The sequence below is a fragment of the Panthera tigris genome, chromosome B1, assembly GCF_018350195.1.
Source record: "Panthera tigris isolate Pti1 chromosome B1, P.tigris_Pti1_mat1.1, whole genome shotgun sequence".
NCBI classification, from domain to species: Eukaryota; Metazoa; Chordata; class Mammalia; order Carnivora; family Felidae; genus Panthera; species Panthera tigris.
The window spans coordinates 95,251,227-95,264,250 of NC_056663.1; the positions used below are offsets into that span (position 1 = coordinate 95,251,227).

Consider the following 13,024-nt stretch of genomic DNA (forward strand, 5'->3'; position numbering starts at 1 on the left):
TGTGCCATACCAGTACATGCGTGTACTGAGGGATGAATGTTTGGGTCTCTTCATAGTTGCTGGAGGGATAAGGTAGAATATTAAAAATAAGTTTATTTTCTCCGAAAACTCTCTTGAAAATATCTTCCTTTTCTAGTTTGGGACAACTCTACTCCTTCTGCTTGAACCCAAAATTAAAGTTAAATTGACATATAGTCTAGCCAGGAAAGAAATGGAACACATAAACTGACAAACTATGTCAATAAACATACAAGCATAGTGCCAAGAAGGTATGAGCTGGTTCTGAAAGGGAGAGACAGTCATGGTGCAAATGTATTCATTGATTTAACAACCATTAATTTATTTTTTTAAGTTTGTTTATTCCTTGAGAGCACATGCACACAAGTGGGAGAGAGAGAATCCCAAGCAAGCTCCGCACTGTCTGCACGGACAGAGCCCTATGAGGGACATGAACTCACGAACTGCAAGATGAAATTAAGAGTTGAAATCAAGAGTTGAACACTTAACCCACTGAGCCACCGGGCGCCTCAGCAAACATTAATTTATTAATTCACCAAATCTTGCATTGCATGTGTGTGCTGGGTAAGCTTTGGGGATAGAGCTATGACTATGACAAAGCACCCTATTTCCATGGAAGAGATATAAGTGAATAATTAAGTAATTAATACTGCTATCTTATGTGAAAAAAATAAACAAGGTGCTAAAGTAGAAATTACCACGCATACAGTATAGTAGTGATGTTTGTGGCTGAGATCTATTTTTGGTAGAATGTTCAGAGCAGTCTTCTCTACGGCAGTAGTATTCAAGTTAGCACTGAAAGTTGAAGAAGGAGCCAGAGAAGTGGACCAAAAAGAGGCCCTAAAGCAGGAAAAAATTTGATTATGCTTGCATAATGTATGGGAACTGGTCTCAACTGTAATCAAATAGTAATTATTTGAAAATACATTGAAAGGGACAGGAGGGCTACTCCTGTTGATCATGTGTTTAAAAATACAAGACTCAATAGATAAAATATAACAAACCACCTGTACTATTTGAATTGAGTCAACTTACTGGCTTTCTAGGCCAGCACCGTCTGATGGAAAACTTACTGTTTTGATGGAAATGTTATATAATCTTGTGCTGTCCAAAATGGTAGCCACTGATCACATGGGACTTTGGAGCACTTTAAATGAAGCTAGTACAACTGTTAGATGATTCATTTAATTTTCATTTTGTTTATTTTTGAGAGGGAGAGAGCAAGTGAGCACACAAATGAACAAGGGGCAGAGAGAGGATCCCACAACGGGCAGAGAGAGAGAGAGAGAGAGAAAGAGAGAAGTGGGGCTTACCCGGGGCTTGTGTTTTACCCGAAGTGAGGCTCATGTTCAACCCAAAGCAGGGCTTGTGCTCACCTGATGCAGAACTCGAACTCACCCTAAATGGGGCTCGAGCTCACAAACTGTGAAATCATGACCTAAGCTGAAGTCAGATACTTAATGACTGAGTCACCCAGGCACCCTATTTAATTTTCATTTTAAATAAATAAAATTTAAATAGATGCGTGTGGCTTGTGCCTATTGTATTGGACAGTACAGTTGTAGACTCTCCATTTGCTGAATGAAACCTTGTTGATTTTGCATCATCCCATGATGATGTTAGAAAATCAATGACCGTAGCACTTTAAAAAGAGCCATTTGTAAGAGTTTAGCAATTTCTTACACTCTACATTAATAAAGTGATAAATGATGAAAATCAGTCTCTTCACGATATGAATCATATGCTACAACACCCTTAAAATGTGCAACAATATGGGCACCTGGGTAGCTTAGTCGGTTAAGCGGCCGACTTAGGCCCAGGTCATGATCTCACAGTTTGTGAGTTTGAGCCCCATGTCAGGCTCTGTGCTGACAGCTCAAAGCCTGGAGCCTGCTTCAGATTCTGTCTCTCCCTCTCTCTCTGCTCCTCTCCTGCTTACACTCTGTCCCTCTCTCTCCAAAATAAACAAACATTAAAAAAGTAAATAAAATGTGAAGAAACATTTTCACAAAATGCGAGTCAGCTTGTATTTTCTTCCAAAGGATGGCAGAAAGGGTGTCATTAACATATTTGATAGCCAGAGATATAGTTTAAAATCAGGGGCACAAAATTAAACATTCAGAATTATAATTAGAATATTTAGAGAGTGTATAGTTTCCTCAGAGGAAGAAAAGTGTCCAGAAAATTTGTCTACCCAACTATAATTCAATATTATTGGCATTCCTTCTGTGATATACTCTGACCATCATCACAGGAAGTCATCTTGGGATAAAAATAAGTAGAAATTACTTGTACAGTATCCATTTTTCAAGATTCAAGATATATAAAATTCTGTATATATTGCTTTTATTTAGTGTAATTTAAATTTTGTTTAGGAAATATAAAAAGGATATTTATAAATGCTTTTAATTATTTTTATGGTGAGAATAACAATGTATAGAATTGTCAGATCCCTATGTTGTACACCTGAAACTAAACATGTCAATTATATTTCAATTAAAATACATATATAAATAAATAACACATATAAATATGGTAATGCATATATGTAAATTCTTTTTTTAAAATTTTATTTTTTAAGTAATTTCTATACCCAACTTAGGGCTCAAACCTACAACCCTGAGATCATGACTCACACTCTCCACTGACTGAGAGAGCCAGGTGCCCTTATGTAAATGCTTGTGTAGTTGATATCAATCTTATCCTCCCAACTTGATTTTTTCCACTAGATCTTGAATTATTAAGTCCTACATACTTTTATTCTAAAAGTTTCACTAGCAAGTGGGAAAGGATTACTGAATCTATATTATTATTCTATGAAAATTTTTTATATTTTGTTTTATTATGTTTATCTTTATAATCGTATCATTTTTTCAGCTTATTTATTTATTTTGAGAGAGAGAGAGTGCAAGCAAGTCAGGGACAGAGAGAGACGGAGAGGGAGACAGAGAATCCCAAGCAGGCCTGAAGTGGGACTCATGAATCATGGGATCATGACCTGAGCCCAAATCAAGAGTTGTACTCTTAGCCAACTGAGCCAACCAGGTGCCCTTAGGATCATAATTTTTGTAATTTGGATTATTGGTCCTTTATTCTTAGGTTGGCATTTTATTAGCAACTATCATTAGAAAATAGTTTCAGAGCAGTGTCTTTATAGAATTCAGTTTAACCAATATATGTTGAGCACCTCCTATATGTAAGGCACTATGCCAGGAGCTTTAGTGCTATGAAAATGTGTATCATAATACTACCATTTCATAGGGACCTAAAGACTAAGAAATATGGGTTTGAGAAAAATGTTAAATAACATATTATTTAACATATTATTATTCGTATCTTAACCTGAAAGCCAAAAATGAGTATCACAGGGAAAAAGGTGATCATATATAGTTGGAGAGATCAGGGAAAGTTTCCTGAAGGATGTAGCATGTTTGATGAGTACTGAAAAGTAGCTAAGATTTTAAAAGAACTTCAATGGGGGCTAAAAGAAGAGGTAGTGGAGTATTTAGGGAGTAAAACATACTTCATTTTTTCAAAGTGTGTTTGGCGTATATGAGAGAAGTAATGGAAAATAACATTAGAAAGGATAGATTGTATTTGCATTGTAGAGGGCCTTGAATGGTTAAATTGAGGAGTTTGGACTTAATTTAGTAAACACTAGGAGATTACTAAATATTGTTTAAAAGAATGATAAAGTGGAGTGAAACATGGTAAGAGTAACAATTAGGAAACTTCTAATTGATGGGTGGGAGGTTAATGAGAGCTTGAATTATTATTTTGTAGAATGCCATCCATCTCTAGCTATCAGTCATAACATTGGTAGTTGATTTGATTTTTATAAAAATTCCTAAGAAATTTGAGAAATAATATTTTTAAGGTTTGAACCACTTAGTTATCCCAAGAAGATTTTAACTTTTGGACAATTGAAAGTTAAACTATCTCTTGCCCCTTAATTAATTCTTTAATAAACACAATAACTATTTTTTAATAGTCTAGGATTGAATAAATCCCTCTCTGAAATTGCATAGACTACTGGATTCATTTATTCTTTAATCCATCAGGATTCTCCCTGGAAGGTTACCTTTTCTTTTTGTCTAATTCATCTTACAGTTCTGGATCCATGTAAACATGTCTACTGAGGCTTTATATTTTGAGAGCTAATCCTTCCCATGTTGGTTGAAAGCTAATCCTTCCCATGTTGGTTGGTTAGCCAATAGATTTTCCCCCATATTAAGAAAAAAAAAAAAAAGAAAAAAATAGACAAGATTTATTAAGAGCTTTCTACACGTCAGGAATTATGCTAAACATTTTATATAACATTATTCCTTATTAAATTTACATATTTCTTTTTTATTTTTATTTTTTATTTTTTTTTAACGTTCATTTATTTTTGGGACAGAGAGAGACAGAGCATGAACTGGGGAGGGGCAGAGAGAGAGGGAGACACAGAATCTGAAACAGGCTCCAGGCTCTGAGCCATCAGCCCAGAGCCTGACAGGGGGCTCGAACTCACGGACCACGAGATGGTGACCTGAGCTGAAGTCGGACGCTTAACCGACTGAGCCACCCAGGCGCCCCAAATTTACATATTTCTTATATATTCTTCAGTACAGTTAATTTTTCAGTAAAGTTATAGCATCTTTTTTTGTTTTTTATTCTCATGTGCTACCTTTTGTTACAGTAGTGAAAAGATATTATTTCTTTTTACATTTTCAAATTATTGCTGGCACTTGGGAAGGCTACTGTTCTGTTGATCTTCTATGGGATAACTTACCATATTCTCTTATTAGACCTAATAATTGGTAGATTATACATAGAGTTTTCTGGGTAAATGGTCAAATTATCTGTAAATAATAAGAGTGTTGTTTCTTTTTCAACTTTTAAATTCCCAGCCCTTTACCCTAGTTCCACTGACTAGAACCGCTAGTGCAGTGTTGAATTTAGCAGTGATAGTGAGCAACATTGTGTTATACCGTATTTAATGCAGCACTTTTGATGTTTCACCATGAAAGATAGTAATTGATATAGGTTTCTGATAGATACTTTGTCAAATTGAGAAAAATTCTTCCTATTCGACTTTGCCAAGAGTTTTTGTTACATATGGATGTTAAAATTTACCAAATGCACTTTCAACATCAATTTAGATGATTACTCTTTCCTGTTTTGTTTTTTAATTGCATTAAAAGATTTTTCTACATTTGTGAAATTTTTCACTATAATTTTAAACTACTGTCATTTTGGCTTCGATGATGTGAGAAAACATTTTAAGATGCGATATTCTCTGTTGTAGAAAGCTGTCTTCAAAGGAGGTGGAGATGACACATTAGAGAACACACTAGTTGACCAAAGGTATGTTTGAGTTACCAGAAAAATACTGTTTTCTTAAATATATTTATTATTGTTAAAATAATTTCTTTAATATTAGGATTATTTCATGGTCTGCTATAATTAGATTTAAATGATCTGTCATTGAATATACAAGTGCGGGAAAGCCAGCATTATAATCTACAAGAGTAGTTCTCAATTGGGTGATTTTATATCCCTCCTATTTGCAACCTCCTCCAGACCTTCCAAGAGTAATATGGATGTAATCTGAAACTGGCTCTCGTATGTGGAGGGCAAGGACAGACTGAGGGAAGAGGCAGACCACTCCGGGTTGGTAGGTGGCAAATTTATTAAGCAATAGAACCTACTTATGAGTTATCTTGTTGTAGGACACTGCAAGACAGCTAGATTTCCTCACCTGCCTGCCATAATCTTAAAAGTTTGTGTAGAAGCTTTAACTGGGTTCAGTCACATACACAAAAGGCCTTAACTGGGTTCACTTACATCCCAGTACAGACACCCTCTGCATCACATTACTATCTTAAGGCTGTATCCTTGGAGCTGCTTCTGGGTGTGAAGAAGACAAGCAGAATACATATTCTAAGTACAGGGGAGGGTCAGGGAAAGGCCTCCAATTGCCCAGGTTCAGCTCAAGGGTCAATTGACAGTTGTCTTGATGACCTCCTTCATTACCTCCCCTTCCCAGATATTTGATAGCATCTGGAAATATTAATTGAGATAAGCTTGAGAACACGAAAAAGGCAAAGTATTGATTTTTATGGATAAATTTAACATAAAAATATTGATGTTCTATTTAATTCACATGCTACATATTACACTAGATTAAACAGAATATGAGATTTTTAAAATTATGTATTTTTATTAGCTTTTTAGCTCCTCTTATTATTGAGTATGATAAACATCTGGAAGAACTAAATGGGCAGCTGAAATATTACCAGGTATGAAATCATAGTTTTCAAGTTTTTTTTATAATATTTTATTTTAAAAAAAGAAGTAAAATACTCTTCAAAAACATTGATGGGGAATAACATATTTAGCTATATCTAATCAATTCTTGGCTCTCAATAAGAAAGTATGTGTATTTAAAGATTATCTTCAGTTTCTTTTTTTTTTTTTAATTTTATTGATTTATTCTCAAGTTAGTTAACATACAGTGTAGTCTTGGTTTCAGGAATAATTCATCTCTCATATATGATACCCAGTGCTCATCCTGAAAACTGCCCTCCTTAATGCCCATCCCGTCACCCATTTAACCCACCCCTACCCACCTATTCATGTCCCCACCATCAGCCTTCAGCTTGTCTCTGATTTGAGAGTCGTCTATGGTTCGCCTCCCTCTCTGTTTTTATCTTATTTTTCCTTTTCTTCCTCAGTGTTCATCTGTTAAGTTTCTCAAATTCTACATGTGGGTGATATCATATATCTGTCTTTCTCTGACTGACTTATTTTGCTTAGCATAATGCCCTCCAGTTCCATCCATGTTGTTGCAAATGCCAAGATTTCATTCTTTTTTATTGCTGAGTAGTATTCCGTTATATATACATATAAACCACATCTTACTACAGTTTACTTTTCATCTTTGACAATGGTACATACAGATGACTGGCATTTTAGTAGGCAGTTACATTAGGGTATATGGAAATCATGGTTGTCGAGCTATTTCAGAGAAAGTGGTGACAATGTTAACTTCTTCCTTGTGTGAAGCCATGGGAGTGCGATTTACTGGCTAATTCATTGCAGTGTTTCTACAGTGTAAAATAAATGTAACCTTACTTTTTAGCCTCCCCACCCCCGCAAATTTTTATCTTAATCTATTCATGAGTTCAAAGACATTTGGACTTTTTCCATAATTTGGCTATTAATAGCACTGCTTTAAACATTGGGGTGCATGTGCCCCTTCGAATCAGAATTCCATTGTCCTTTAGATAAATTCCTAGTAGTGCAATTGCTGTGTTGTAGGGTAGTTCTATTTTTAATTTTTTGAGGAACCTTCATTCTGTTCTCCAGAGTAGATGTACCAGTTTGCATTCCCACCAGCAGTGCAAAACGGTTCCCCTTTCTCCACATCCTCGCCAACATCTGTTGTTTCCTGAGTTGTTAATTTTAGCCACTCTAACTGGAGTGAGGTGTTATATCATTGTGGTTTTGATTTATTTTTCCCTGATGATGAGGGATGTTGAGCATCTTTCCATGTGTCTTTTGGCCATCTGGATGTCTAATTGGAAAAGTGTCTATTCATGTCTTTTGCCCATTTCTTCACTGGATTATTTGTTTTTCAGGTGTTGAGTTTGGTAAGTTCTTTATAGATTTTGGGTGATTAACCCTTTATCTGATTTGTCATTTGCAAATATCTCCTGCCATTCTGTTGGTTGCCTTATACTTATGTTGATTGTTTCCTTTGCTTTGCAGAAGCTTTTTATCTTGATGAGGTCCCAATAGTTCATTTTTGCTTTTGTTTCCCTTGCCTCTGGAGACGTGTCAAGTAAGAAGTTGCTGTGACTGAGGTCAAAGAGGTTGTTGCCTGTTTTCTCCTCTAGGATTTTGATGGTTTCCTGTCTCACATTTAGGTCTTTCATCCATTTTGGCTTTATTTTTGTGTATGGTGTAAGAAAGTGGTCCAGGTTCATTCTTCTGCATGTCACTGTTCAGTTTGCCCAGAACCATTTGCTAAGGAGATTGTCCTTTTCCATTGGATACTCTTTCCTGCATTGCCGAAGATGAGTTGGCCATATATTTTGGGGTCCATTTCTGGGTTCTCTATTCTATTCCATTAAAATGTGGGTCTGTTTTTGTACCAATACCATACATCTTGATGATTACAGCTTTGTAATACAAGTTGAAGTCCGGGATTGTGATGCCTCCAGCTTTGGTTTTCTTTTTCAGCATTACATTGGCTATTTGGGGTCTATTGAGGTTCCATACAAATTTTAGGATTGTTTGCTCTAGCTCTAGAATGCTGGTGTTATTTGATAGGGATTGCACTGAATGTGTAGATTGCTTTGGGTAGTATCGACATTTTAACAACATTCTTCCATTCCATGAGCATGGAATGTTTTTCCATTTGTTTGTGTCTTTTTCAATTTCTTTCATAAGCTTTCTATAGTTTTCAGCATACAGATCTTTTACCTCTTTGGTTAGGTTTATTTCTAAGTATTTTATGGTTTTGGTGCAGCTGTAAATGGGATTGATTCCTTGATTTCTCCTTCTGTTGCTTCATTGTTGGTGTATAGAAATGCAACCGATTTCTGTACATTGATTTTATATCCTGCGACTTTGCTGAATTCATGTATCAGCTCTAGCAGGTTTTTGGTGGAGTCTTTCAGGTTTTCCATGTAGAGAATCATGTCATCTGTGAAGAGTGGAAGTTTGGCTTCTTCTTTGCCAATTTGGATGCTTTTATTTGGTTTTGTTGTCTGATTGCTGAGGCTAGGACTTCCAACACTACGCTGAACAACAGAGGTGAGAGTAGACATCCCTGTTGTGTTCCTGATCTCTGGGGGAAAAAGCTCGGTTTTTCTCCATTGAGGATGATATTAGCTGTGGTCTTTCATATGTGGCTTTTTTAAAGATATGTTCCTTCTATCCCAAGTTTTGTGAGGATTTTTATCAAGAAAAGATGCTGTATTTTGTCTAATGCCTTTTCTGCATCTGTAGATAGGATCATATGGTTCTTATCCTTTCTTCTATTAATGTGGTATATCACGTTGATTGATTTGTGGATATTGAACCAGCCCTGCAGCACAGAAATGAATCCCACTTGCTCATGGTGAATAATTCTTTTAATGTACTGTTGAGTTCTATTTGCTACTATCTTCTTGAGAATTTTTATATTTAGGTTCATCAGGGATATTGGCCTGTCATTCTCTTTTCAGTGGGGATTTTGGTTTTGGAGTCAAGGTAAGGTAATGTTACCTTCATAGAATGAGTCTGGAAAATTTACTTCCATTTCTGTCTTTTGGAACAGTTTGAGAAGAATAGGTATTAACTCTGTTTTAAATGTCTGGTAGAATTCCCTGGCAAGCCACCTGGCCCAGGACTCTTGTTTGTTGAGAGATTTTTGATAACCCACTTACTTATTCATTGGTTACGGGTCTGTTCAAGTTTTCTATTTCTTCCCATGAGTTTTGGTAGTGTATGAGTGTCTAGGAATTTGTCCATTTCTTTGTCCAGTTTATTGGCATATATAGTTTTTCATAGTATTATCTTACAGTTGTTTGTATTTCTGTGGTGTTGGTTGTGCTCTCTCTTTTATTTGTCATTTTATCCATTTGAATCCTCTTTGAGAAGTCTGGCTAGGGGTTTATCAATTTTGTTCATTCTTTCAAAAAGTCAGCTCTTAGTTTCATTGATCTGTTGTACTGTTTTCTTTTGGATTCTATTTCATTTATTTCTGCTCTAATGTTTATTATTGTCCTTCTTCTGCTGGGCTTTATTTACTGTGGCTTTTCTAGCTCCTTTAGGTGTAAGGTTAGGTTGTGTATTTGGGACCTTTCTTGCTTCTTGAGACAGGCCTGAATTGCAATGTATTTTCCTCTTAGGACTACCTTTGCTGCATCCCAAAGAGTTTAGACTGTCGTGTTTTCATTTTCATTTGCTTCCATGTATTTTTCAATTTCTTTTTCAATACCCTGTTTAACCCATTCATTCTTAAGTAGGATGTTCTTTAACCTCCATGTATTTGGAGGCTTTCCAAATTTTTTCTTGTGGTTGATTTCAAGTTTCATAGTGTTGTGATCTGAAAATATGCATAGTATGATCTCAATCTGTTTGATCTCAGTCTGTTGGGGGCTGTTTTGTGACCCAGTATGCGGTCTGTTTTGGAGAATGTTCTCAACTACAATTTGTTCAAATAAACCTTCTGCCCCTTTCTCTCACTGTTCTTCTTCTGGAACTCCTGTGATATGGACACTTGTTTCATTTCATGGAATCATTTAGGTCTCCAATTCTCCCCTCGTGATCTAGTAATTTCCTTCCCCACCCCCTTTTTTTTTTCAGCTTCCTTATTTTCCAAAATTTTATCTTCTATTTCACCTATTCTCTCTTCTGCTTCTTTCATCCTCGCTGTCACTGTATCTAGGTTATTTTGCATCTCAGTTATAGCATTTTTTAATTCATCATGACTAGTTCTTAGGTCTTTGATCTCTGGAACAAGAGTTTCTCTGGTGTCTTCTATGCTTTTTTCAAGCCCAGTTGTTAATCTTATGACTGTTATTCTAAATTCTTGTTCAGATATATTATTTATATCTGTTTTGAGCAATTCTCTGGCTTTGCTTCTTGCACTCTCTTTTGGGGAGAATTCCTCCATTTGGTCATTTTGGCTTTGATTTCTTCTTGCACTCTCTTTTGGGGAGAATTCCTCTGTTTGGTCATTTTGGCTAAATTTCTGTCTTTTGTGTATTTTAAAAGCTTCTTGTGTGTCCTGCACCTGAGTGTACTACTGTATTAAAAAGGGGTCATACCCTATCCAGGGCCTGGCACTCCAGGAAGTGGTTTTTGTATATGTGGTGTGCACTCTGTTGTACATTTTGGCTGCTCATCCCAGTGATCAGTACTGTGCAGAGCTCCTCCTTGCTTATAGTGGTGGAGTGTGTGGACCTTCAACCAGGGAAGCTTTGATTTGTTGTTGAAGTAACCCTGGAAAAGCATAGGGAAAAAAAGGGTGGGGGAATCCTGATCCCATAAAAAGAAAAATGAAAGGAGAAAATAGTCCAAACAGCAAATCAAGGGGGGGGGGGGAAAGGGGGGAAAAAAAGGAAAAACAAAACAAAACAAAAAAGTATAAGGCTAAATTCAGAGGAATAGGAAAATAAGAAATAGGAAAGGTGGAAAAATGATAGAATAAAAATTTCTGCTAAAAAAATTATATTTATGCACGCACACACACACACACACATATATATATAGAATAAGAATTGACCAAAAACAAACCAGAAACTATGTGCCTGATTCTAAAAGAATAAAATAGGAGAAAGAACAATTAGAAAAAGAAAGGAAGGAAGAAAAGGAAGAAAAGGAAGAAAAGGAAGGAAGGAAGGAGAAACAGTTGTCTTTTGGTGCCTAGCACCAGTGGCTGTGCTGGTCTGGAGGAGAGGCCAGCTGAGTTGGCTCAGTCATTCTTGCTCCAGTAGATAAGAAGTTGCCAACCATGGAGGAGCGGTGTTTGGTGTAAGCATGTCCAGCCTCCACTGGGGGTGCTGTGCTGCTCTCTGAAGTTCCACTGTGTTGGTGTTGGGGAGAAAAACGGTGACATCCCAGTCTCGCTCCCCCGACTGGGTGTCTCAACCCATGCTGTTCAGGTAGTCCTCACAGAATAGCAAGGGTGTTCACTTTGCACTGCTCCACAGCCTCCCAAACCTCTTAGGCAGCTTGGCTGCGATTCAAAACCTGATGTCGTCTTCAAGGACTCCACACCGTGTGCACCCCATTCTGCAGTATTGCCACTCTGCCCTGCTGAAAAAAGGCCTTTGGCTGGCACGTGCAGGGTCTTTTGTCCTTGGAGAGGCAATGAATCATCTTCCCAAAGTACTCCAGGAAGGGGACTGTTCTCTCCTAGTGCTCTCCTGAAATTGCTACGCTGTGCTATACCCTGGGGTCAGCTCCCTCCCTCCCAAGGAGCACACGAGTCATGGCACCGGCTCTACCTTGGAGAGAGTCTTGCACTTCCAAAATCTCTCTGCTCCAGAGGCTCCATCCTGCCAAGCTGTCTCCCTACAACTGTGGAGATCCTCTGCTACTCTGCAGATCGATTTCCTGGGTGTTCCATGTGATCCGATCTCAGTACAGCTGTGTTTGAGAGACTAGGAAAATTCCCATTCCCCTACTTCTCTGCCATCTTAACTGCCTCTGCCTCTTCAGTTTCATTTTTTAATCCAGTGTTTCCTTGCTCCTGGTATATCACAGGAGCATATCTTAGATGCTTGGAGCACTTAAACTCATTATTTGTTTACATCTTTATTTTTCCCCCAAGAAGACCAAAAACCATCTCATATAATTTTAGACTTTTAACCCTCATCCTACCTGTATTTCCCTTTGTTTGGAGAATGGATTTTTTCCCCCAATTTCAAACATTATGTCTATCAGATTTGAGATTCATTTGATCATCTTCTAATATAGGTAGGATTATGCTGTGGCATCTTTTGTCTGAAATCCTCTTTAGTAATGAAGGTTTATTTTGGGAGTGAAGAGAGTTTAGAAACCAAGGACCCTTCTGTACCCTAGAATTTCTAAAATTAGGATATATGGGAGGCTGATAGAAAACTAGAATAATAGCACAACATTGTTCAGGATACAATGTGAGTTTCAGTGAGATATATTTTTAAAGTATACTTGATATTTATAACCTGTTTCTTTGATTTTAAAATGTTTACATTTTTCTCCCAAATTTTGATATTTCTGATTATTGGATAACAGAAGCATTTGTTAAAGAGATGCTACATGTCTCAAGCCCACCTGGAGGCGTTAAACTCCCTTTCCTAGTGTTTGAATATACTTACTACTGTGTTTGGTTTAGATACTAATCTCTGGATCAGTTCAGTTGGGTAGCAAGTTTCACTGAATTTAATGCAAATGAAAGAAAGTAGAGCAACATTATATAAAAACATCTGCTTAAGACTCATTTCCTCAGAATGGGACTATTAATGGGCAAACACTAAGAACTTTC

At 36.9% G+C, this 13,024-nt stretch overlaps 1 protein-coding gene across 4 annotated transcripts in view; it reads left to right on the plus strand.

Moving 5' to 3' along the window:
• The window catches only part of SCLT1 (sodium channel and clathrin linker 1), a 219,091-nt gene that overhangs the window by 19,410 nt on the left and 186,657 nt on the right, over positions 1-13,024 (plus strand). For 2 of the 4 annotated variants that reach the window (XR_006216773.1, XM_007091805.3), the window contains exons 3-4: positions 5,309-5,367; positions 6,230-6,302. Coding sequence is in view for 1 of the 4 variants with exons in the window: in XM_007091805.3 (XP_007091867.1) it covers positions 5,309-5,367; positions 6,230-6,302 (132 nt within the window). In the remaining 3 variants the exon portion in view is untranslated. Of the gene's footprint in view, positions 1-512; positions 583-5,308; positions 5,368-5,583; positions 5,678-6,229; positions 6,303-13,024 lie in introns of those variants that run through there. The other 2 variants (XM_042983902.1, XM_042983903.1) reach the window with 2 other exon arrangements.